At 44.1% G+C, this 25,480-nt stretch overlaps 1 protein-coding gene across 2 annotated transcripts in view; it reads right to left on the bottom strand.

The window, feature by feature from the left end:
• LOC134343838 (unconventional myosin-Vb-like) overlaps window positions 1–25,480 on the bottom strand; it is a 293,220-nt gene that overhangs the window by 87,500 nt on the left and 180,240 nt on the right. For both annotated transcript variants that reach the window (XM_063042611.1, XM_063042610.1), the window contains exon 15: window positions 7,656–7,799. In XM_063042611.1, coding sequence (XP_062898681.1) covers window positions 7,656–7,799 — 144 coding nt within the window. The remainder of the gene's footprint in view (window positions 1–7,655; window positions 7,800–25,480) is intronic.

The following is a 25,480-nucleotide window of genomic DNA, read 5'->3' on the forward strand; positions in this document are numbered from 1 at the left end:
TGCTGTATCTCAATAAACAAACACACAGTGAAATACATTGTTTGAGTTAACAGCCAACACAGCCGAGAGTGTGCTGGGGATAGCGTGCAAACGTCACCGCGTATTCCGGCTTTCTCTGGAACTGTTACACCTTATCCTGCCTTGTCATCGTTCTACCTCGATGGATTGTGTGAATGGCTCACAGGACAAGCTTCTCACTGCATCTCCCTACGTGCTACAATAATAAACCAACTCCATTCATTTCAGAGAAGATAGATCTCCTGGGCAACATGTTTCAGGTTCTGTTACAGGATGGACATCTACAGTCACAGATGAGACAACTTTCACCCTTTACATTCTGTGTCCCGTCTTGCATTTACAGAATAGTTTAACCCACACCTCAATGCGAGTGTTTAGGGTCGGCCCTCAGAGTATGAAACACAACGGGCCCTTCAGCCCTTCAATTTTCTATCATTTATCTGCCAATATAAGAGTCTTCTAAATGTATCTGCATCTACCACTCACCACTCTCTGTATTAAAAACCTACCTCTGACATCCCCCTCCCCATGCTTTCCTCCAATCACATTAAAACCATGCCCCCTGGTATTAGCCATTTCTGTCCTAGGGAAATGTCTCGGGTTGCCCACTCGATCTATGCCTCTTCTTATCCAGTACACCCCTATCAGGTCACTTTTCGCTCCAAAGAGAAAAGCCCTAAGCTTGCTCAACCTTACCTCATAGGACATGCTCTCTACTCCAGGCAGCGTCCTGAGAAATCTCCTCGGCACCCTCTAAACCAGATCTGAACACAATGCTCCAAGTGTGGAGCTGCCACATTACCTCATTTTAGAGCAGGGGATACAGTATAACACACATAGAGTGCTGGGGGAAATCTGCAGGTCAGGCAGCATCTCTGGAGCAGAATAAACAGTCAGCATTTAGGGCCGAGACCCTTCAACAGCACTCATGATTTCCACATGATACAGTGAAAAGCACACTGGTCATACTGATCAATTGATTACACAGTGCACTGAGTACAAAGTCAAACAATAGCAGAATAAGGTGTAAACAACAGGAATTCTGCAGATGCAGAAGAAGATGTAACAGCTTAAGAGAAAATGCAGCACAGGTAGATGGTAAAGTGCAGGGTCATAATGAGGTAGATTGTGAGGTCAAGAGTCTATCTTATCGTACAAGAAAGTATTCAATAGTCTGATTATTTGTGCTCATTGGAGCTGGTGACTGCAATTCAAAGGTTCTTGGGAATTCAGGAGTGAGGCACAAAACCTGTTGGTTACGGACCTCCCATAAGTTCAAAGTTAATTTATTATCGAAGTACATAAATGTCACCATATACAACCCTCAGATTCATTTCCTTGCAGGCATACTCAATAACTCCATAATAAAATAATAACCATAATAGAATCAATGAAAGACCGCACCAACTTGGAAGTTCAATCTGTTTGCAAAAGACAGCAAACTGCAAATACAAAAAGAGCAAAATAATACTGATAAATAAATAAGCAATAAATTCACTGAAAGGTTACATGTATATTGCTGATTATTTAAAAATACTTTTTATATGGACTTTTTCAGTCTTTTGGGTCTTATGTGCTTTTGCCCATTCTTCTTGTTTTTTTTTGTGTGGGAGAGGTGAATTTGAGGCTTGATGTTCTTGTTGCATTTTGTGCGGGTGAGGGTGGTTGGGGGGGCAGAGAAATTGACGATTGAGGTACAGTTTTTTGTGCAGAAGGGTGAGGTTGCTGCTTTTCTTTGAATTGACTTTCATGGTTTCCTTTGTTCCATGGCTATCTGGAGAAGACAGATCTCAGAGTTGCATACGGCATACATCAATAATAAATGAACCTTTGAAATACAAGCAAGCATAGGTTCAAGATTCAAGGTATATTTATTATCAAAATATGCGTGTAGCATACAATTCTGAGATTCATCATGGGACATAGGACGTAGAATAGATCAAGTGAAAATACGAGGAAAATAACAATTTTACACTCTAATCCAACATTCTGCTTTTTGGAACCATGATGGATCTTTCCTGCCAGCTTGCTGGCACCTACAAGTAGTCAGTGGCCCTTTTCAATCTTAGCCCCCTTGCCCCTGTCCCACAAGCTTCATTCAGTTGATAATATCACTCGATGTGACCAGCCTTCCTCTGCACATACTGGAACCAAACCTGCAATCTATCAGATTAACAGAATCAAGCATCAAGATTGTTTAACGTCATTTCCTGTACACAGGTTCAAAAGAAAACAAAATAATTGTTACTCCGGAACTGATGCAGTGCCAAAAAAAAATACAATAAGATCAAGAATACAGTAATAATAAAAACACGATAAACATAAATGCATAAGATAGCTTCTATAGATTGATTGATTGTATGTCCATAAAACGAGACTAGGCTGTACATAAGGTGATGGTCAGGAAATAACAAAATAACGGTGGAGTTAGTGGGTGGAGGTGTTGATCAGCCTTACTGCTTGGGGACAGTGACTGGTGTTGAGTCTGGTGGTCCTGGTATGGATGCTACGTAGCCTTCTCCTTGATGGGAGTGGGACAAACACTCCATGAGCAGGGTGGGTGGGATCCTTCTTGATGTTACTGGCCCTTTTCCGGCACCTTTCTGTATAAATATCCTTCATGGTTGGCAGGTAGGCCGGCGCTGGTGGTGTACTGGGAAGTTTGGACGACCCACTGTAGAGCCTTCCTCTCCGCCGCAGTGCAGTTTCCGTACCACTGGCTGACGCAGCTTGTTAGGATGCTCACTACTGTAGAATGGAAACAACAGGAATTCTGCAGATGCTGGAAATTCAAGCAACATACATCAAGGTTGCTGGTGAACGCAGCAGGCCAGGCAGCATCTGTAGGAAGAGGTGCAGTCGACGTTTCAGGCCGAGACCCTTCGTCAGGATACTGTAGAATGGCAGGAGTTCCGATGCGCGCAGTCCACCTCTGTTCAGCCCCCTCAGAAAGGAGAGGAGTTGGTGAGCCTCCGAGAGCGCTGCAATACGTCGTGAGATTTGTTGTTGCCATTCAAAACCAGCCTGCAGCAGGGCTGCACAGCGTGACATGCACTTGAGGACAAACAGGGTGAAAGAAGGGATTAGGTATTAGAAAGTGACAAAATTAATCAAATTTATGAATCATGGTCACCTTCTACAGCAACGCTTCTCACCAACAAACGTTCACCTCATAGACACTGTAATCATTTGTTTGAGTGCAGCTGGCTCAAGATGCAATTTTAAAACAGCAATTAGATTAGCTTTCCTTTCGTATTACAACTTATGGCCTAGCAAAGCAACGAGGGCTCCTCTTCACTGGAGTCTGTCCAGAATCCACGTCTGTAATTCATTTAAACTGAAGAATCGATGGGCCAGTGGAGACTCCTCGTCCTCCCTTTCTGCAGATAATAACTTGCTGAGCTTTAGTTAAAGAGTCATAGAGCACCACTGCACTGAAACAAGCCCTTCAGCCCATCTAGTCCATGCTGAACTATTATTCTGCATGGCCCCATTCACCTGCACCAGAACCATGGACCTCCATGCCCCTCCCATCCATGTACTTATCCAAACTTCTCTTAAATGTTGCAATTAATCCCACATCCACCACTTTCGCCGGCAGCTCGTTCCACACTCTCAACCACCCTCTGAGTGAAGAGGATTCCCCCCAACGTCCCCTGAAATATTTCACCTTTCACCCTGTTATAGTCTCACTCAACCTCAATGTAAAAAGCCTGCTGTCATCATCCTATCGAAACCCCTCATAATTAGGTATGGCTCTGCCAAGTCTCCCTTTATTCTTAACGTCCTAAAAGTCCTAACGTATGCAACCTTTCCCCCCTCAAGTCCTGGCAATGCCCTTGTAAATTTTCTCAGCACTCTTTCAATATCGTTTTTTTTTATTGATATCTTTCCTGTAGGTAGGTGACCAGAAGTGCACACAATAGTTTCATGTGTATGCAGGTATTGAATTTATTTAGAGATACAGTGTGGAACAGGCCATTCCGGCCCTTCGAGCTGTACTGCCCAGTAACCCACTGATTTAACCCTGGCCTAATCACCAGACAATTTACAACGACCAATTAACCTACTAATCAGTATGTCTCTGGAATGTGGGAGGAAACCAGAGCACCCGGAGGAAACCCAAGCGGTCATGGGGAGAGTGTACATGGAGAGGACGCAGAATTGAACTCTGAACTTCGACCCCCGAGCTGTAATAGTGTCACGCTAACCACTCTGTTACTGTGGCGTCCCAGACAACAAATTCCACAACATGTCAGAGATATCTGATTCTGAACAGGTGTGATGCCCACACCTTACTAACCCTAACCCGTATGCCTTTGGAACGTGGAGGAAACCGACGCAGTCACAGGGGGAACGTACAGACTCCTTACAGACAGCAGTAGGAATTGAACCCGGATCACAGTTGATAACGTTGTAAAGCATTACGCAAACCCCGCCACTGTGTCACCCGCTGCTTTTTGATCCCGATACACTCCGTAGCAAGTTTCTACTTCAACATGGTTGAATTCTTTACTGCTAATTTATAGAAAAGGTTAAAATATCATTCAAAACCAGTCAAATCCAGGCAATGCTGGACTGTACAAGACACTTGTCAAATAATTATGGATTTACTTGCTACATTTTACAGAGAGTGCATGCAGTTCACCTGCCTGGTGAAATAATGATTCTAATTTTGCTGTGAAAGCAATTAATGACATCAGAGAGCTTTTCCAAAACAGTCTGAGCGTCTGGAGTTCAGAGGCTGAACGTCTGGAGAGCAGAGGCTGCGGACTGTCCGGCAGGGAGTAGCCCAAAAGCACTCTAACAGATTACTGCAGCGGCCTCACTGTGTGCAGGGAAGCAAGCCAGCAGCAGCAAGATCAGGGGTAGCCATGACAACTGCCGTGGGAGTGAAGGCTACAGGTTCCATCACTCACTCCCCTTCATCCTGAGCTCGGCTCCTTTGAGTCCTCACCTGCTTGTTTCCATGTGGTGTTAACCCACATAATCAGAGTGATGGGTGCCAGAAGGTATGTTGGCCCATCGAATATGTTCAGACATTCCACCATGGCTGATTTATTATCCCTCTCAATTTCATTCTCCTCTCTTCTCCCAGAGACCTTTGACGCCCTGACTAAGCAGGGACCTATCAATCTCTGCTTTAAATATACCCAACAACTTGGCAATAAATTCTACAGATTCACCACCCTCTGGCTCAATAAATTCCTCCTCATCTCTGTTCTAAGAGAACGTCCCTCTATTCTGAAGCTATGCCTCTGGTCTTGGACTACCCCAGTGTAGGAAATATCCTCTCCACATCCACTCTATCTAGGCCTTTCAATATTCGATAGGTTTCAATGAGATCCCCACTTATTCTTCAAGTACAGGCCCAGAGCCATCAAACATTCTTCATACATTAACCCTTTCATTCCCGGGATCATTCTCAAGAATCTCCTGTGGACCCTCTCCAATGCCAGTACATCCTTTCTTAGATATGGAGCCCAAACCTCCTCACAATATCCCAAATGCAGCCTGACCAATGCCTTATAAAGCCTTGCTGGAAAACCTGACTTGCTGGGATCCAATTACTCACTGAACTCGGTCCTAGAGTAAGTGTAGCTCATTCCCACCCCACAGGATTGAAACAATATACTAACAGTGTGTGCAAAACAACAGCTATTAGCAAAAAAATTGATATTTAGTCAGGGAATGGCTTGAAACTTTATGAGATAGATGATATTAGATGATAGGTAGATGATACTTTATGAGATATCTGAATGCATGATGAAAGCTTCCTGTGGTGGGCCCAGGAGAACCCCCACCAGAAAGATGACATAACAAAATTGCTTTACTTAAAAATGTTTCACTTTTACCTTACTGAAAGGGTGTTCATCTGCCAAAAAATTGGAATTTCCCAGTGGCTAAATAGCTGAATTCCTATCCCCATTCCAATATGTTGGTTCACGACCTCCTCTTCTGCCACAACAAGGCCACTCTCAGGGTGGAGGAATAGCACCTTATATTCCACCTAGGTAGCCTCCAACCCGATGGCATGAACATCGATTCTCCTTCTGGTAATTTCTCCCTCCCCTTCTCCCTTCTTCTATTCCCCACTCTGGCCTCTTACCTCTTCTCCTCACCTGCTGGTACCCCTCCTTCTTCATTTTCGCCCATGGTCCACTCTCTTCTCCTGTCAGATTCCTTCTTCTCCAGCCCATTACCTTTTCCATCCACCTAGCTTCACCTGTCATCTTCCAGCTTTTCCTCCTTCCCCTGCCTCCACCTTTTTATTCTGACATCCTGCCCCTTCCTTTCCAGTCCTGATGGCCGGTCTCAGCCCAAAACGATGACAGTCCATTCATTTCCATAGATGTTGCCTGACATGCTGAGTTCCTCCAGCATTTTGTGTGTGTTGAAAAGATGTTGGCTGCACTCTCATGAAAGCGCTCACTCAGACTTGGAAAACTGTTGTGCAGACAAGGGACAGCTGTAGCTCAAGTACTGAGGCCAGAAATCGATAGCTTCAGGAGGGTGGAAACTGAAGGCAAAAGTAGGTGACTGATGAACCACACTGACCATTGTGGATCTGTCAATAAGACCCACCAATTTGCTGGTAAATTTGTTAAATAAGTGCTCTTCAAATATTTTAATAATTTTTTTTATATATTGTAGTCTTGATTTGATTTCAACCATCCCTATCTGCCCTGAGAAGACATCTGGGCGGTGTGTGAGTGCGACTGCAGTTTGCTCTACCTTAGGCCTAGTTGCCACTCGTAAGTGGACTTGACTGTGTAGCTCTATAACAGTCCTAGTACAGGTCTTCAGTACTGGCGAAAGCCTGGTCACCAAGGGATGAGCAAGGATCTGGGAAGGGCTGGTGTAAAGATGAGAGACAGACCAAGTCCTGTGCAATCCAGCCCAGTAGATTTTCCTCCTATTCACCTTAAGAGTTTAATTTTAGAATTTTATTTAGAGATACTGCATGGTAACGGGCCCCATTCTAATTTGCTCTTTAGCTATGTGCCATGTCGTATGATGTGGCTGATCATGGTCTTTTCATGACCATGATTGTGCTTGGCAAATTTTTCTACAGAAGTGGTTTGCCATTGCCTCCTTCTGGGCAGTGCCTTTACAAGACGGGTGACCCCAGCCATTATCAATACTATTTATAGATTGTCTGCCTGGTGTCCGTGGTCGCATAACCAGGACTTGTGATATCCACCTCCTGCTCCTGTGGCATCTCGTGACCCTGACTGCGGTGGCGGGGGGGGGGGGGGTAAACACGTGCTACACCTTGCCCATGGGTGACCTGCAGGCCAGTGGCCAGTGAGGGAAGGAACACCTTACACCTCCTTTGGAGAAATATATCTCCACCCCACCATCACACCCTCCCTTCCTTTTACACCCTGTGACTTATTAACCTATTAACCTATTAACCAGTATGCTTTTGGACTGTGGGAGGAAACTGAAGCACCTCGTGGTCACGGAGAGAACATACAAACTCCTTACAACGAGTGCCAGAGTTGAACCCCGGCCGCTGGTGGTGTTTGCTACAGTACCGTTACACTAACTGCTGCACTACCGTGCCACCCCAAGCCGCTAATTTAAAAAAAAATCTCTTTCTGCTTGGGAACGGGACCAAACGGAGCCCATACCTGATGTCCAACAGTTTTCTTGTGCTCTTTGCTAGATGTCTTCATGGCAGGTTTGAGAGGACGAACGTTTATTTTTCCCGTTTTCACTTTGCCAGTGGAAGCTGAAGAGTCCTCCTCCTGGAACAGGTCGGCCACCAGCTGGTACTGAAACCCAAGGAAAAGGGGACAACAAGACAGAGACTTGGGTTATTCAGGTTCTTTAATGAACTACCCACATTGTCTCTCATGCTAACTCACTACTTTTTCTCTCTTTTTGCACTATTTACTTAATTTAACTTCTTTAATATATTCTGAGTGCAATTTACAGATTTTTTATTATCATAATTGTAGTGTACCGCTGCCACATGACAACAAATTTCCTGACGTATGCTGGTGATATTAAAGATAGATAGAGAGATAGATAGACAGACATACTTTATTGATCCCAAAGGAAATTGGGTTTTGTTACAGTTGCACCAACCAAGAATAGAGTATAAATATAGCAATATAAAACCATACATAATTAAATAATACATAAATTATGCCAGATGGAAATAAGTCCAGGACCAGCCTATTGGCACAGGGTGTCTGACCCTCCAAGGGAGGAGTTGTCAAGTTTGATGGCCACAGGTAGGAATGCCTTCCTATGACACTCTGTGCTGCATCTCGGTGGAATGAGTCTCTGGCTGAATGTACTCCTGTGCCCACCCAGTACATTATGTAGTGGATGGGAGACATTGTCCAAGATGGCATGCAACTTGGACAGCATCCTCTTTTCAGACACCACCGTCAGAGAGTCCAGTTCCATCCCCACAACATCACTGGCCTTACGAATGAGTTTGTTGATTCTGTTGGTGTCTGCTACCCTCAGCCTGCTGCCCCAGCACACAAGAGCAAATATGATAGCACTGGCCACCACCGACTCGTAGAACATCCTCAGCATCGTCCGGCAGATGTTAAAGGACCTCAGTCTCCTCAGAAAATAGAGATGGCTCTGACCCTTCTTGTAGACAGCCTCAGTGTTCTTTGACCAGTCCAGTTTATTGTCAATTCGTATCCCCCGGTACTTGTAATCCTCCACCAAGTCCACACTGACCCCCTGGATGGAAATAGGGGTCACCGGTGCCTTAGCCCTCCTCAGGTCTACCACCAGCTCCTTAGTCTTTTTCACATTAAGCTGCAGATAATTCTGCTCACACCATGTGACAAAGTTTCCTACCGTACCCCTGTACTCAGCCTCATCTCCCTTGCTGATACATCCAACTATGGTAGAGTCATCAGAAAACTTCTGAAGATGACAAGACTCTGTGCAGTAGTTGAAGTCCGAGGTGTAAATGATGAAGAGAAAGGGAGACAAGACAGTCCCCTGTGGAGCCCCAGTGCTGCTGATCACTCTGTCGGACACACAGTGTTGCAAGCACATGTACTGTGGTCTGCCAGTCAGGTAATCAATAATCCATGACACCAGGAGAGCATCCACCTGCATCGCTGTCAGCTTCTCCCCCAGCAGAGCAGGGTGGATGGTGTTGAACGCACTGGAGAAGTGAAAAAACATGACCCTCACAGTGCTCGCTGGCTTGTCCAGGTGGGCGTAGCCACGGTTCAGCAGGTAGACGGTGGCATCCTGAACTCCGAGTCAGGGCTGGTAGGTGAACTGGAGGGGGTCTAAGTGTGGCCTGACCATAGGCTGGAGGTTAATGCCACCGGTCTGTAGTCATTGAAGCCACTGGAGCGCGGCATCTTCGGCACAGGGACGAGGCAGGATGTCTTCCACAGCACAGGAACCCTCTGGAGACTCAGGCTCAGGTTGAAGATATGGTGAAGTACTCCACATAGCTGAGGGGCACAGGCTTTGAACACCTTGGTGCTGACACCATCCGGGCCTGCAGCCTTGCTTGGGTTGAGACGTTTCAACTGCCTTCTCACCTGTTCAGCTGTGAAGCCCACCGTGGTGGTTTCATGTGGGGAAGGGGTATAGTCATGAGAGCAGGGTGGGGGGCTGTGAGGTGGGGGTAGGAGGGGAGAGTGGAGTATGTGTTGGTTGGGGGCCGACAACAGATGGCTCATGTGGGGGATGGGCAGGGGCCACAATGTCAAATCTGTTAAAGAACAGGTTAAGTTCGTTGGCCCTGTCCACAATCAGTCCACACCTGATTCTGATGACGCAAAGGTTGGTGGTGTAGTGGATAGTTGTCAACAGGCCAGACAGCATCTGTGGAGAGGATGAGGCCTTTCGTCAGGACTTGGTGAAGGGTATTGGCCCGAAACATCGACTCTTTATTCCTTTCCGTAGATAATGTCTGACCTGTTGAGTTCCTCCAGCATTTTGTGTGTGTTACTCTGGATTTCCAGCGCCTGCACAATCTTTTCTGTTTCTCCTTGCAGGCAGTGGTGGGAATTGAACCCGAGTTGCTGGTATTGTAAAGCATGGTCGTGCTACCATGTCATGCTTTTCAAAAAAAAAAATATTATTGTGTTCTTTACCTTATTCTGTAGGTTACAACAGGACATTGAAAGGATGTAGAACTGGGCTGAGAAGTGACAGGGAGTTTAACGCAGAAAAGTGTGAGGTGATACACTCTGGAAGGTCGAACTTGAAGGCAGAGTACAGGGTTAATGGCAGGATTCTTAGCAGTGTGGAGGAAAAAAAAAGATCTTGAGGTCCAAGTCCATAGATCCTGCAAAGTTGCCGTGCAAGTTGATAAGAGTGATTAAGACCATAAAATGGAGCAGAATTAGGCCATTTGACCCATTGAGTCTACTCTACCATTTCATCATGGCTGAACTATTTTTCCTCTCAGCCCCAATCTCCTGCCTTCTCCCTGTAACCTTTCATGCCTTCCCTGACCAATCAAGAGTCCATCAACCTCTGCCGTAAATATACCTAATGACTTGGCCTCCACAGCTGCATGTGACAATGAATTCCACAAAATCGCCACTTTCTGGCTAAAGAAATTCCTCCTCATCTCCATTCTATATGGACGTCCTTCTATTCTGAAGCTGTGCCCTCTGATCTTAGACTCCCCCAACCAAGGGAAACATCCTCTCCACATCCACTCTATCCAGGTCTTTCAATATACACAAGAAAATCTGCAGATGCTGGAAACTCAAGCAACTCACACAAAATGCTGGTGAACGCAGCAGGCCTGGCAGCATCTATAGGAAGAAGTACAGTCGACGTTTTGAGTCGAGACCCTTTGTCAGGACTAACTGATAAAAGAGATAGTAAGAGATTTGTAAGTGGGAGGGGGAGGGGGAGATTCGAAATGATAGGAGAAGACTGGAGGGGGAGGGATGGACCTAACAGCTGGGAAGTTGATTGGCAAAAGGGATACGAGGCTGGAGAAGGGAGAATATCATGGGATGGAAGGCCTTGGAAAAAAAAAAGGGAGAGAGGAGCACCAGAGGAAGATGGAGAACAGGCAAGGAGTTATTGTGAGAGGGAAATAGATAAAAAAATAATAATAATAAATTAGGGATGGGGTAAGACGGGACGGGGGCATTATCGGAAGTTAGAGGAGTCAATGTTCATGCCATCAGGTTGGAGGCTACCCAGATGGAATATAAGGTGTTGTTCCTCCAACCTGAGTGTGGCTTCATCTTAACAGTAGAGCAGGCCATGGATTGACATATCTGAATGGGAATGGGATGTGGAATTAAAATGTGTGGCCACTGGGAGATCCTGCTTTCTCTGGCGGACAGAGCGTAGGTGTTCAGCGAAACGGTCTCCCAGTCTGCGTCGGGTCTCACCAATACATAGAAGGCCACATCGGGAGCACCAGACGCAGTATATCACCCCAGCCGACTCACAGGTGAAGTGTCGCCTCACCTGGAAGGACTGTCTGGGGCCCTGAATGGTGGTAAGGGAGGAAGTGTAAGGGCATGTGTAGCACTTGTTCCGCTTACACGGATAAGTGCCGGGAGGGAGATCGGTGGGAAGGGATGGGGGGGACGAATGGACAAGGGAGTCACGTAGGGAGTGATCCCTGTGGAAAGCAGAAAGGTGGGGGTGGGTGGGAAAGATGTGCTTGGTGGTGGGATCCTGTTGGAGGTGGCGGAAGTTACAGAGAATTATTATGTTGGACCCAAAGGCTGGTGGGGTGGTAGGTGAGGACAAGAGGAACCCTATCCCTAGTGGGGTGGCGGGAGGATGGGGTGAGAGCCATTGTGCGTGAAATGGGAGAGATGTGTTTGAGGGCAGAGTTGATGGCGGAGGAAAGGAAGCCCCTTTCTTTAAAAAAGGAAAACACCTCCGTCATCCTGGAAAGAAAAGCCTCATTCTGAGAGCAGATGCAGCGGAGACGGAGGAATTGAGAGAAGGGGATGGCATTTTTACAAGTAAAAGGGTGGGAACAGGAATAGTCCAGGTAGCTGTGAGAGTCTGTGGGCTTATAGTAGACATCAGTAGATAAGCTGTCTCCAGAGACAGAGACAGAGAGATCAAGGAAGGGAAGGGAAGGGAGGTGTCAGAAATGGACCAGGTAAATTTGAGGGCAGAGTGGAAGTTGGAGGCAAAGTTAATGAAGTCAACGAGTTCAGCATGCGTGCAGGAAGCAGCGCCAATGCAGTCGTTGATGTAGCGAAGGAGAAGTGGGGGACCGATACCAGTATAGGCTTGGAACGTGGACTGTTCAACATACACTAGGTTTCAGTGAGATCCCTCCTCACTCTTTTGTGTACCAGCGTTGAGCCATCAATTGGTCCTCACATGGTAACCCTTTTATTCCCAGAATCGTTCTCATGAACTTCCACTGAACCCTCTCCAATAGCAGCACATCCTTTTTCATAAGGGGCCCAAAACTGCTCGGAAGCAGTAATTTAGTTTTTGTTAGCTGGGGGCAATGCTGCAGCTCTGTAAATTTGGGTTAGACCACACTTGGAGTATTGTGTTCAGTCTGGTCACCTCATTATGGGAAGCATATGGAAGCTTTAGAGAGGGTGCAGAGGAGATTTACCAGGATGCTGCCTGGATGAGAGAGCATGCCTTATGAGGATAGGTGTGCCTGAATAGGGTTTTCATTTATCATAATATCATGAGGTGTATGGGGTGGGGGAACATGTCGCGCCCTTTTCAAGGTGGTTAGTCCACCTTCTGTCCCCACCTGGCACTCAGCTCTCACCTGGGGCTCCCCGTAGCTGTTTGCATGCGACAGCGGCCACACTCCGGGCAACAGCTTTGACAAGCCGGCTAAACCAGGTGAGGGTAGCCAACGGGTCTCAAACCCTCTGTGAGATAGGGAGTTATCTATCCCAGCATGTGAAGACAGACTCCGGTGGATTGAGCGAATGAAACCAATGGAAGGTCCAATGGTCAAGAAAGCGGTCTGTGCAAAGGTTGTGGAAAACGTAGAGCGGGACAAGACATAGAAGATGTCCTGGTCATCCACTGCGCCTAGTCCCATCTCTCTGTCTTGCCACTGGATCCAGATGGGAATTGGGAAGAGAGAGTGAGGCTGACGCTGCGCAACTCTCCCTCACTTAAATCCAAGTCACGCGCTAGTCTCGACACCATCATAATGGTGTCGAGGTCTTCATCGACGACGATGGATGAACAACCAATACTAGTATAGGTTTCTCCCGCTATCCGAAAGTACTGCGTTCCTAAGAAACCTTTCGTAAGCCGAAATGGCGTAAAGCGAAGAAGCAATTACCATTAATTTATATGGGAAAAATCTTTGAGCGTTCCCAGACCCAAAAAAAACCTACCAAATCATACCAAATAACACATAAAACCTAAAATAACTCTAACATATAGTAAAAGCAGGAACTGTAATTACTTTCTCCAGTTCTTCTGGGAAGTTTTCAGCAGCTTCAGTACCAGCCGAAGCACTCTCTCCAGTAACCTTTAAGCTATGAAACTGCCCTTCGCTTCAAAAACCAATCAAACCACCCATGACTACCTTTAAATTCCACTTTTGCAAAACTTTCATCACCATCGTCCAGTGCTTTCTGTTTCAGCTTATTAAAAAGACTGGCTGATTTCTCCTTAAGTACAAGATAATTTAACGGAACACCGTGCTTTGTACACCAATCAATCCACTCAAGCAATAGACTTTCCATTTTATCCATTACTGGATGCTGACCACTTTGCTACTAGCAGAACCAATAGTAACATCGGCAGCTTTTAAAATTCTTTCTCTCTGCGTGTAAATAGTACGAATGGTGGACGCAGGCAAGTTCAAAACACACACAAATTTCTTTATTTCGTTCGCCACGATCGAACGCTTAATTACGTCCAGTTTTACGCTAAGCTTAACACCCTTACGAGCTCTCTTAGGCTTTTCTGATACCTGAGGACACATTTTGCTAACAGATGCACAAAATAAATCGAGATAAAGCACAGATGCTCACAGACACAGTTCAAAGCTATGGCGGCTTGATGCTGAGATGCTGAGTGTAGTTCCCGGGGAAGGCGCTTGGCGGCGCCACTCTCGCTGCTCGGGGTGCGCGCTGCCTGTATAACGGCTCGCTGCAAAACAAACGCCGAATGCTATTTTCACTTTTCGCCTTTTTTTGTAAAAGCGAAACTCTTATTCGGATTTCTTTCGGTTAGCGAAAACAGGTACTAATATAGGTCTTTCGTAAAAGCGAAGTGGCATAAAGTGAACTTTCGAAAAGCGGGGGATACCTGTGAAGGGTTTTATCTACTTTCTGAATATTCGATATCATAAAGTTCAAAGTAAATTATATTATCAAAGTATATAATTTGTGGACACCATATACAACCCTGAGATTCATTTTCTTGTGGGCATACACAATAAATCCATAGAATAATAACCATAACAGAATCAATGAAAACCTGGCCAACCAGGGTGTTTAACCAGTGTGCAGGAGACAACAAACTGTGCAAATACAAAAAGAAAAAAAAAGATAATAAATAAATAAGCAACATATATAAAGAACATGAGATAAAGCGTCCATTGGTTGTGGGAACATTTCAAGGTGGAGGCAAGTGAAGTTATCCCCTCTGGTTCAGGAGCCTGATGATAACTGTTCCGGAGTCTGGTGGTTCAAGTCCTGGGCCCGTTGTATCTCCTTCCTGATGGCAGCAGCGAGAAGAAAGCCTGACCTGAGTGGGGGGGTCCCTGATGCTGGATGCTTCTTTTCTGTGACTGTGTTTCATGTAGATGTGTTCAATGGTGGGAGGGCTTTTCCTGTGACAGACTGGGCTGTATCCACTATTTTTGTAGGATTTTTTGTTTAAGGGCATTGGTGTTTCAATACCAGGCTGTGATGCAGCCAGTTAATACACTCTCCACCACGCATCTGTAGAAGTGTCATTCTTATTGCAGGACAACGTTTAAGAATATCAGAAATAGCAGGAAAAAACCATTTGGTTCTTTCATTCTGTTCCACCATTCATTAGGGTTCGGGGTGAATCTGTAAATCAACAACCTTTTTGTGCTCTACCCCCATATTCCTTTATTCGCCCAGTATCCAAAACTCAGAAAGCCGATAGGAGGATTAGAAAGGTGTATGGAGTGCAGGCATTTATTTGTCACGGAATTCAAGAGCCGTGAGATATTGTTGCAGCTCTATAAATCTCTGGTTAGACAACACATGAATCTGAAGTGCCAGAGATTCACTCGAAGTTTCCTTCAAAAGAAAATGTTTCTTGTGACGGGCGAGAGCTGATATACAACAAAATCTTCCTGCTATCGGCCTCCCAACAAGCAGCTCAAGGGAAATCAGGTCACTGTTACCGAGAGATCAATCAGTAAAGTGGTTTATTGAAGAAGTTGCCAACAGCTGATCAACATTTCAGAGAAATAGTGACTGAACTATTCAATTTAATGTTATTTTACTTTAAGTTAATAAAGTCCCCCGCCACCACTACTGTACCTCCTGTCAGTCACCTTACGTACAGACACTCCTGTGCTTAGTCACTTTATGAACGTACAATAACCTATGTGTATAAGCTAACTTATGTATTGTACAGCTACAGAGCAGAACAGGCCATTCTGGCCTTGCGAGCTGTACCACCCAGCAATGCCTCGATTTACCCCAGCCTAATCACTGGACAATTTGCAATGACAAATCAACTGTCCAACCGGTACATCTTTGGACTGTGGGGGGAAAGCGGAGCACCCGGAGGAAACTCACGTGGTCAAGGGAGAAAGGACAAACTCCTTACAGGCAGTGACAGGAATTGAACCAGGGTCACTGGTGCTGTAAAGAGTTGTGCTAACCACTACACTACCGTGCCATTTTTAAAATTATTATTGTGTTCTTTATCTTATTCTGTGTTTTTTTCGTGCTGCATCAAATCCAGAGTAACAATTAATTCTGTTCTCCTCTACACTTGTGTACTGGAAATGACATTAAACAACATTGAATCCTTTCTTCTTTGAAGAAATTATATACTTCCAGCAGATAAACCAAAAAGGAATTCATCCATACCTTAATAGGTTCACCTCTAAAACACTCATCACAGCTCGGTCATTAAGTTCAAAGAGCCAACCCACTGTAAGCTAAAGAAATTGCATTTCTGTATTAGTCCTGCCCAATCCTGCACAACGAGGTTTCCTCCACTTCATTGTAAGAGTTTATTCTTAAAATTTTAAAATTTTAAGGAGGAGAAGGTGGCGGCGCAACACAGCTCGCAGTGGCCACTCCGGTGGTGATGTCTGTTATCTATCAAGTAGGGGCCGTGCACAATCCTGATTTGATGGAGACAGACGTGAGAGCACGGAGGAACATCAGGTGAAACTTCTGAAATGCCTTCTTCGCTGTCGCTGCTACTGTGTGATCCAGAGTCTCTGGAGGGGAAGGACCCGAGTCCTCGGCTTTGCTTGTTGCTATGTGCCCGGGGCGGGGTCAAAGCGCTTGGCAAAGGATGGTGCTCGGAGAGGCTGTGTCGGAGGGCTGGTCGGAGGCTCAAAGTTTTCGGACAGACTCAGAGTCCGCTGCGGTCGGGTGCTTCCAGTGGTGCTGCATCAGCAAGTTTATGGTGCTGGAGGTTCATGGCAGGGAGAGTTTCTCCCTTCTGCTGTCTGCGTGAATGATGGGCTATCGGAACTTTGAGACTTTTTTTTTTACCGTGCCCATGGTCTGCTCTTTATCAAATTATAGTATTGCTTTGCACTGTTGTAATTATATGTTATAATTATGTGCTTTTGTCAGTTTTAGTCTTGGTTTGTCCTGTGTTTCTGTGATATCATTCTGGAGGAACATTGTATCATTTTTTAATGTATGCATTTCTAAATGACAATAAACGAGGACTGATTGTCCTCATAAACTAACCTAAAAAATTTTATTTCTAGGTACTGGCCCTTTTGGCTCACCCAGCCTACACTGCCCAGTGACACTCATCTGACCAATTAACCCACGTCTTTGGACTGTGGGAGGAAACTGGGGCACCCAGAGGAAACCCACGCGGTCACAGGGAGAATGTACAGAGAGGCGGAAATTGAACCTGGGTCATTGGTGTCTGAAGTGTTATGCTAACCGTTACGTGAATGTGCCCCCTCGAGTTGCTCATTAAAAACAGTCTGGTTCTGCCTGGGAAAGGGACCAAAGGACGCCCATGCCTGATATGGTGCTCTTTTCTGGGTGCGTTTGTGGCAGAAAGTATTAAAGACCCACAAGTCAGAGAACAGCATTATCTTTGCTTATGTAGCTGACGTAGCCCAGCAGTACAGTGGCATAGCGGTTAGCACAACGCTTTACATCATCGGCTGAAAATAAGACAACAGTGGCCCTTTACCCACTATTTTTGCAGTTCTGTTCACCTACCTACAGGAAAAAATATCAAGAAGATTGGAAGAGAGTAGAGAAAATTTACAAGGATGTTGTCAGGACTTGAGGATCTGAGTCATAGGGAAAGGATGGATACGTTAGGACTTCATTTCCTGGAGCGTAGGAGAATGAGGAGAGATTTGATGGAGGTATACAAAATTATGAGGGGTATAGATAGGGTAAATGCAAGCAGGCTTTTTCCACTCAGGTTAGGTGAGACAAGAACTAGAGGTCATAGGTTAAGGGTGAAAGGTGAACTGTTTATGGGGCACCCTGAGGGGGAGCTTTGTCACTCAAAGGACGGTGAGAGTGTGGAACAAGCTGCCAGTGGAAGTGGAGGATACTGATACAGTTTCAACATTTAAGAGAAGTTTGGATAAGTATATGGATGGGTTGGGTATGGACGGCTATGGCCCCAGTGCGGGTCGATGGGACTAGACAGACCAGATGGGCTGAAGAGCTTACTTCTGGTCTGTGATGCTCTGTGACTCTATGACTTTAAATAGTGCAAAATACTGAGGTCGAGTACATGAGTTCATTGTCCATTCAGAAATCTGATGCTGGATGGGAAGAAGCTGTTCTTGTGAGTCTTCAGGCTCCTGTATCTCCTCCCTAATGGTAGTAATGAGGAGTGGGCTTGTCCTTGATGGTGATGGTCCTTATTGATGGATGCCACCTTCTAGAGGCTTCACTTGTTGAATACGTCCTTGCTCAACTAGAAATTCAGGCTTCCCCTTCTTCACAAAGGCAAATCCAGTTTCAGGTGTCAGTATTACAGCCCAATTCTCACCACACATACAGCAGGAAGCAGCAGGGTATCGAGGCCTCAGTAGGGCTAAAGTTCAGTTTAAGCTTACAAGGGGCATGCACAGGGAGGGTGCTCATGGTGCTTTTTCCCAGGCAGAGGATTGGGAACCAAGGATTGGTTCCTTGATTGTTTAAAAACACAGCTGTGATGGACAACCTATTTAAACAACCTTTCTAGCAACACACATCAAAGTTGCTGGTGAACGCAGCAGGCCAGGCAGCATCTCTAGGAAGAGGTGCAGTCGACATTTCAGGCCAAGACCCTTCTTCAGACTAACTGAAGGAAGAGTGAGTAAGGGATTTGAAAGTTGGAGGGGGAGGGGGAGATCCAAAATGATAGGAGAAGACAGGAGGGGGAGGGATAGAGCCAAGAGCTGGACAGGTGATTGGCAAAAGGGATACAAGAGGATCATGGGACAGGAGGTCTGGGAAGAAAGACGGTGGGGGGGGGACCCAGAGGATGGGCAAGGGGTATATTCAGAGGGACAGAGGGAGAAAAAGGAGAGTGAGAGAAAGAATGTGTGTATAAAAATAAGTAACAGATGGGGTACGAGGGGGAGGTGGGGCCTTAGCAGAAGTTAGAGAAGTCGATGTTCATGCCATCAGGTTGTAGGCTGCCCAGACGGAATATAAGGTGTTGTTCCTCCAAACTGAGTGTGGCTTCATCTTTACAGTAGAGGAGGCCGTGGATAGACAACCTTTCTCTACATTTTTACCCTGGTGCAACCCGTGAAATAATTTCCCGGTCTCGGGGGACACCCGTGCAAAAAATATTATATCCACAGCTCACAGTACATTAGTGTGATCAGTAGGTTCAAAATAATCCAAAAATAATTGTCAATGCTCTTTTGCGTAGAGAATGAAGTTTTAACCAACCTTCCTTGAAAAAAAACAAATAGCTAAGCGGAGTTTACCTTTCTTGAAATTAATCTCTTTCTTTTCCTTTCATAATATTTTTAAAACTCATAAGGCAAATATAATAAATTTCTGTAAATAACTGGCTAATGCCAAAATGGGATTTAATTTTTCTAAAGATGGGCTCAGTAGATTTAATTTAAATAAAGGTTGCAAATTGATTTTAACTAATGCTCTTTACAACAAAAAAATTTATTGACCATGTTAAATAGTAGAACTACTTATAACCATAAGCCAGAGCAATATGAATAAAAATATAGACTGCGGCACAATTTTATACAATAACTTGAAAAGACATTTTCTTACTAAGTGACATGGTCAAGCTCAAATATAGGCCTAGGCACGTGAAACCTGTACTTGTTTTTTGCTGCACAAATACTCAATGCTGGGTCAAACTTGAGATAAGCTCACACGGATTTCATCTTCTGATGCTTGTTAAACAAGAAAAAGCTTGCTCACACATGTTAGAAGTTGTTATCTGCAGAAAAATATTAATTTCTTTCCTATGAATGGCAGGATACTCTTCTTTCACAGAAATCCAGAATTTGTCCGGGGGCAGGTCAGTAAATCTAATCTTGAGTGCACGATCAGACTGCATCTCACAAAGTTCTTCCTCTTCTCTCAAAGTCAAGTTCTCAGGTTGAGCAGAAGATTCAGAGAAAGGGTCCTTCACCCAGTCATACATTTGTGTTGAAAGGGAGGAAAAGTACTGTTCAATTTTGTTCTGCAGTTCTTCCAGGTGGTTTTCAATAAGACTCGAGACTTTCTGATATCCTTCCCCACTCTCAAGCCCAAGCAGCAGTGGAAATACTTCAAGATTTCCTTTTGCAACATGATTTTTCCAAAGATTCAGTTTCCTTTTAAATCCATGAATCTTGTCACTTGAAGTCAAAATGTTTTCTCTAGGGCCTTGCAAAGACTTGTTCAACTGGTTCATATGATGAAAAATGCCTGTTAAGTAGGCTAGTATCTGCAGCCATTCTTCATCTTCAAAGCACTCAGCAAAATCTGGCCTACTATTTTCTTGAACTACTCCTGCAATTCACCTTTCAGCTCAAACACCCTGTTTACAACTCTTCCTCTGCCAAGCCACTGGATTTCTGTACATAGCAGGAGATTGGTGTGCTCTTTGTTCCAAGTTTAACATAGTTTTTTAAACACACTTGAGTGAATTGGTCTTTGTTTAATAAAGTTAACCATTTTTGTAGCATCATCCGGAACTTTTTTCATTTAATCTCCAAGAGTTTTTGACATCAGTAGCTCTCTGTGAAGACACCAGTGTGTTGTGACAATGTCAGGATTTTTTTTTTACAAGAGAAACAAAACCTCTCATGGAGCCAACCATTGATGCCTAAACAGTCCCTCCACGACAGACCTTTTGTTTCCAGATATGAAGTCAAAACATTAAATATATCTTGGCCTTTACTTGGTTCAGGTAGCTCTTTGCAACACAAAAAGTTTTCTCGAATTTCACCATCATTTACAAATCCTACAAATGCTACAACATGCCATTTATTGGTGAAACCTGTTGGCTCTCAGCCTGGATAGAGAAGCTGTTCTTTTTCAGTTTATGACACAAAACCTCTTCAGCATCTTTTGACATGTCATCAATACATCGACTTATCGTACTGCTTGAGAGTGGCTGCCTTCTTGCACGAACAAAAACCACCCAAGAGCCCACTCTTGAGCTACCATATGCAAACGACTGCGCTCTTCTCCAACGACACTACGGTAGTAAGGGACATTGACAATCAATTCGCCAGAGCCAGCAGAGCCTTCGGGCGCCTCCAGAAACATGTGTGGAAGAACCACCAGCTGTGTCTTTCCACAGAAATCCAGGTGCACAGGGTTGCCATTGTTATCGGGCTCCAAAGCCTGGGTCTTGTACCGCAAGCAAATCCAGTTGCTCGAGTGCTTCCATCAGTGCTGCCTTCTCTCCACCATGGCTATCAGCTGGCAGGATCGTGTCTCCAACAGTGAGGTCCTGGAGAAGTCTCAACTTCCCAGCACTGAAACCGCTCTGCTGCTCAGGCAGATCGGCTGGTCAGGCCACTTGTCTCGCATGGACAACTCCAGGTTACCGAAAGTAGTACTCTACAGAGAACTCTCTCAGGGCAAGAGAGATCATGGTGCTCCATGCAAGAGGTACAACGACCAACTTATGCAGCAGCTCCCTCAGGTAAATATCGAGGTCAACGAGTGGCAGCAACTGACTTGTGACACTGGAGGATACTGATCCACGGAGCAGCCAAGAATTTTGAGGAATCCTGAAGAATGACTGCTGAAGAGAAGAGGAGACGACGGAAGGATCCTACTACCCAAACACCTGCATCCCAGTTATTCCCGTTGTCCCTTCTGCTCCGGAGTCCATAGATCCAGAATTGGTCTCTACGGTCACCAACAATCATGCTGTCACTCCTGAGGACTCTTCATTCCTCCTGCTCTTCGCAAGCGAAGAACTGGCCATCATCGAGTGTGAAACCTTTTCAATTTCTCGTACTGCATCTTGCCCTAGCATTTTACCCACTATAATTTTACATGCTGGCATTATTAGGTTCTTACCAACAGGTGACTAATCCTTTTCTGGGTAATAAGCTCTGCTATTACATAACTTGCCTTTCTCCTTTTACTGACTGTGACTTCATTAACAAATGCTTTACTCTGTTTTGAGTTTCCAATAGCCTTTTAAAATAATAAGCAATTTTACATGTCACATGACTGTGACTTGTAGTTAAGTGTCTTTTCAATATTGCTGGAGCCATTGCTACATTTGTAAGTTGTTTGCCACAGACTAGGCACAATGGGATAGGATATCTTGGATCCCCAGTCCATGGAAAACCCATTGATAAGTCTTTTCATTGTAAAGGCAGTCTTTTGTGTGTCCATTGTTGCACGAGTACAGTGAAGTAACTCAGAAGATTGTAACCCATAAATCGTCACATTGGACCATTAGACATGTCTGTAAAACGCAGGGGTTAATAAAACATAAAAATGGGCGAGTCCATTCAATGCTTGGAGAATGCACTTCACACTCTTCATCAGCCTACCAGTCTCCCCTCTGTGCAAAACAGCGCTCACCAATTATCAATAGCTTCCCCTATCTAACTGCAAAAACTGAGAATGGACTCAGCAAATAAACACAGTCCTACTGTGCACTGCCATGTGGGCGGAGAGGCCTCCAAAGAGATTGCTGACGGGGCTGCTCGGTCACTGCACCACTGTGAGCGCTGGCATCACGCATCACGCACTCAAAAACGATGTTTTTTTTATCACAATCTCTCACGGAACCCTCATCGAGAAACCTTGCATTAAAGAATGGATGAATTCATTTTATTTGTTGACAGCATATAATTTGGAACACATTTGAATCAATGAAAGACTACACATAGAGGACTTCCGGTAGCGCTCATGGAGTGAAGTCGCGTTCTTGACTCGCTCCATTACCTCTGAGTTTTTTTTCTCTATGGTCAGCTATACTTTAATTAACCATTAAGGCATCAACTCTTACAATACTTTGAATTAAACTGAATTCTCCGACAACTGGATGGAACTTAGATCTGCTATGTCTAAGAACGAGAAAGACGGCAAGGATGGTAAACCTCCGGTTAAACCAAAAGCTACGGATCTCCCCCCGACTGAATCACCGGTGACTTTGAAAGCGATATCGGAGTTAATTCAGAGGGAAATTTCAACCTCTGTTAGGGAGATGATTCGTACGGAAATTGCAGGACCTGTTAAAGACCTGATTCATACGGAAATCTCAACTAATTTCCAGAAAATTGCCGATTTAATTGATAAGATGCAAACATGTATTGCGGAACATCAGTCGGCTATATCTGATCTTCAAAAATTCGCGCAACAAAGTGAGCTTAAGATGGGGAAAATCGAAGAAACAATTAATGTTATGAAGAAGAAACTGGACTTTTTGACTTTTAAAAACTCTGACTTGGAATCTAGAATGCGACGGCAGAATTTACGAATGATCGGCGTGAGGGAAGCCGTTGAAGCCAACAATCCCATGAAATATTTCTCTCAACTTTTAAAAGATGCATTCCCTACTGTATTTCCTGACCAACCACCGCTACTGGATCGTGTTCACAGAATCCCATCATACTCGTCTAGGTCAGATAGACCTAGGCATGTTATTTTACGTTTTCATTACTTTCAAGACAAGGAGAGACTGTTTCGATTCGCTCGATCTAAAGGTTTCATTGATTTTTCGGATCTTAAGTTCCGATTCGTGGAAGATTTCAGTAAACCAATCTGGGACCAACGGGTCCGTTACAGATCCGTGATGTCGGAATTCTATAAGATGGATTTAAGACCAGCGCTGCTGTACCCTGCACGTCTAAGGATTCGCATGTTAGATGGAGCCCTTCGTTTTTTTGATTCTCCATCGGATGCCCAGAGTTATCTGGATCAACTTTCATCTTCAACATCTTAATTGCCTTTTTTTAATTATCTCCGTTGATCGGAGGCTGTGAATTGGTTGGTTTTAACTTTTCTGTGCCCTATTTGGGCAGAAAAGTTTACTTTTGATTTCTTAATATGGCTGCTAAACTTTCTTTTTAACTGCGTCATTTCTTTCTTTTCCCAGGGGATTCTGGGTGGTTACTTCCCTTTTGTCATCTTACGTATTTCCTGTGCGGCCTTAAATTTTGTAGTTTTTTTTAAATTTTATTCTGTTTTGCTTTTTATAATCACTTTATGTTAATAATCCTATTTTTTTTTGTTGCTGTGTCTATTCATGAGTTTGAGGTTTATTGTGGTTTTTTTTAATATATATTTTCCGGCTTTTGTTCTGTTTGTATGTATCTTAATTGAGTTAACTTTTTTTTACTTATTTTTTTACTGTTTTACAATTAGCTGATCTTTTTCATATTTATACCTTTTTTTTAGGGAGCGTATACCGGAAGTCATGGGGGTAGTTTTAGCGCTTGCTTCTTTCTGGCGGGTCTGCTTTAGATTTTGCCTTGGGGTCTTGGGGTGGTGGGTGGTGGGAGGGGCTTCACGTTTTAGTTTGTTTCTCTTTGGGCTATATACATTATTGAAGTACTGGTTGCGTCCTTTTCCCCGGTATCTTTTGTATGTTCTGTTTCCTCTCCGGGTTTGTGGGTCGCGCCTATTGTCAATCCTCCTTGTTGTGGGTTGACTTTAGGATTTATGGAGTCTATTATTAATTTTGTCTCCTGGAATACTAATGGTCTTAATCATCCTATTAAAAGGAAAAAAGTTTTTAAAGTGTTCCGGAGACTTAAAGCACAAATTTTATTTTTACAAGAGACCCATGTACGGAGGGGGGACAGACTACGTTTTTTCAAATTCTGGAAGGAACAACAATTTCATTCGAACTCTAATGCTAAGATTCGAGGCGTCTCTATTTTTATAGATTCCTCAGTTACTTTTATACAACAGGATATTATCTCTGATCCGAATGGTAGATTTTTATTGGTTAGTGGTTTACTATTTAATAAAAAAGTAGTTTTGGTTAATGTTTATGCTCCTAATATGGATTGTCCGGAATTTTATAAATCATTGTTTGATCAGTTTCCGAATTTGAACGAGTTTTCATTGATTTGGGGCGGAGATCTTAATACCTGTTTATCTCCAGCTTTGGACCGTTCGGCTCCTTTACGGACTTTACCTAATAAATCTGCAAATTTGATTAATTTTTTCCTTTCTGATTCTGGGTCGACGGACATTTGGCGTTTTCTGCATCCTCAGGAAAAAGATTTTTCCTTCTTTTCACATGTTCATCATTCCTATTCAAGAATTGATTATTTTTTCATTGATTCTCGTCTCATTCCTTCAGTGATTAAATGTGATTATGATTCTATAACCATTTCGGATCATGCTCCACTTAAGCTTTCTATTAAAATTATGGCCAATATACCAAACAATAGACAATGGCGTTTTAATTCGCTGTTGCTTCAGGACTCGGACTTTGTTAATTTTATGAATGAACAGATTGAGCTTTTTTTTACAATTAACTATACAGAAGATATTTCGGTTAACACTCTTTGGGACACTTTTAAAGCCTATATTCGGGGTCAGATTATTTCGTATTCCGTTGCTTTGAGGAAGAAACAGAAGCAGGAGGAGATGGCAATTGTGGACAAGATTAAAGAAATTGATAAGAAATATGTTATGGCTCCTTCTGAGGAGCTATACAAACAAAGAACTGAACTTCAAATGGAACACAGTTTACTACTCTCGTCCTCGATTGTAAACCAATTAAAGAAAACAAGAAGTGATTTTTATGTTCACAGTGATAAAATTGGCAAGCTGCTGGCTAATCAATTGAAATCTAATTATGTTAAATCTCAAATCAATCAGATTTATAACCAAAATGATCGATTGATATTGGATCATGTGGGGATTAATCA

Source organism: Mobula hypostoma, chromosome 3, assembly GCF_963921235.1.
Source record: "Mobula hypostoma chromosome 3, sMobHyp1.1, whole genome shotgun sequence".
NCBI lineage: Eukaryota > Metazoa > Chordata > Chondrichthyes > Myliobatiformes > Myliobatidae > Mobula > Mobula hypostoma.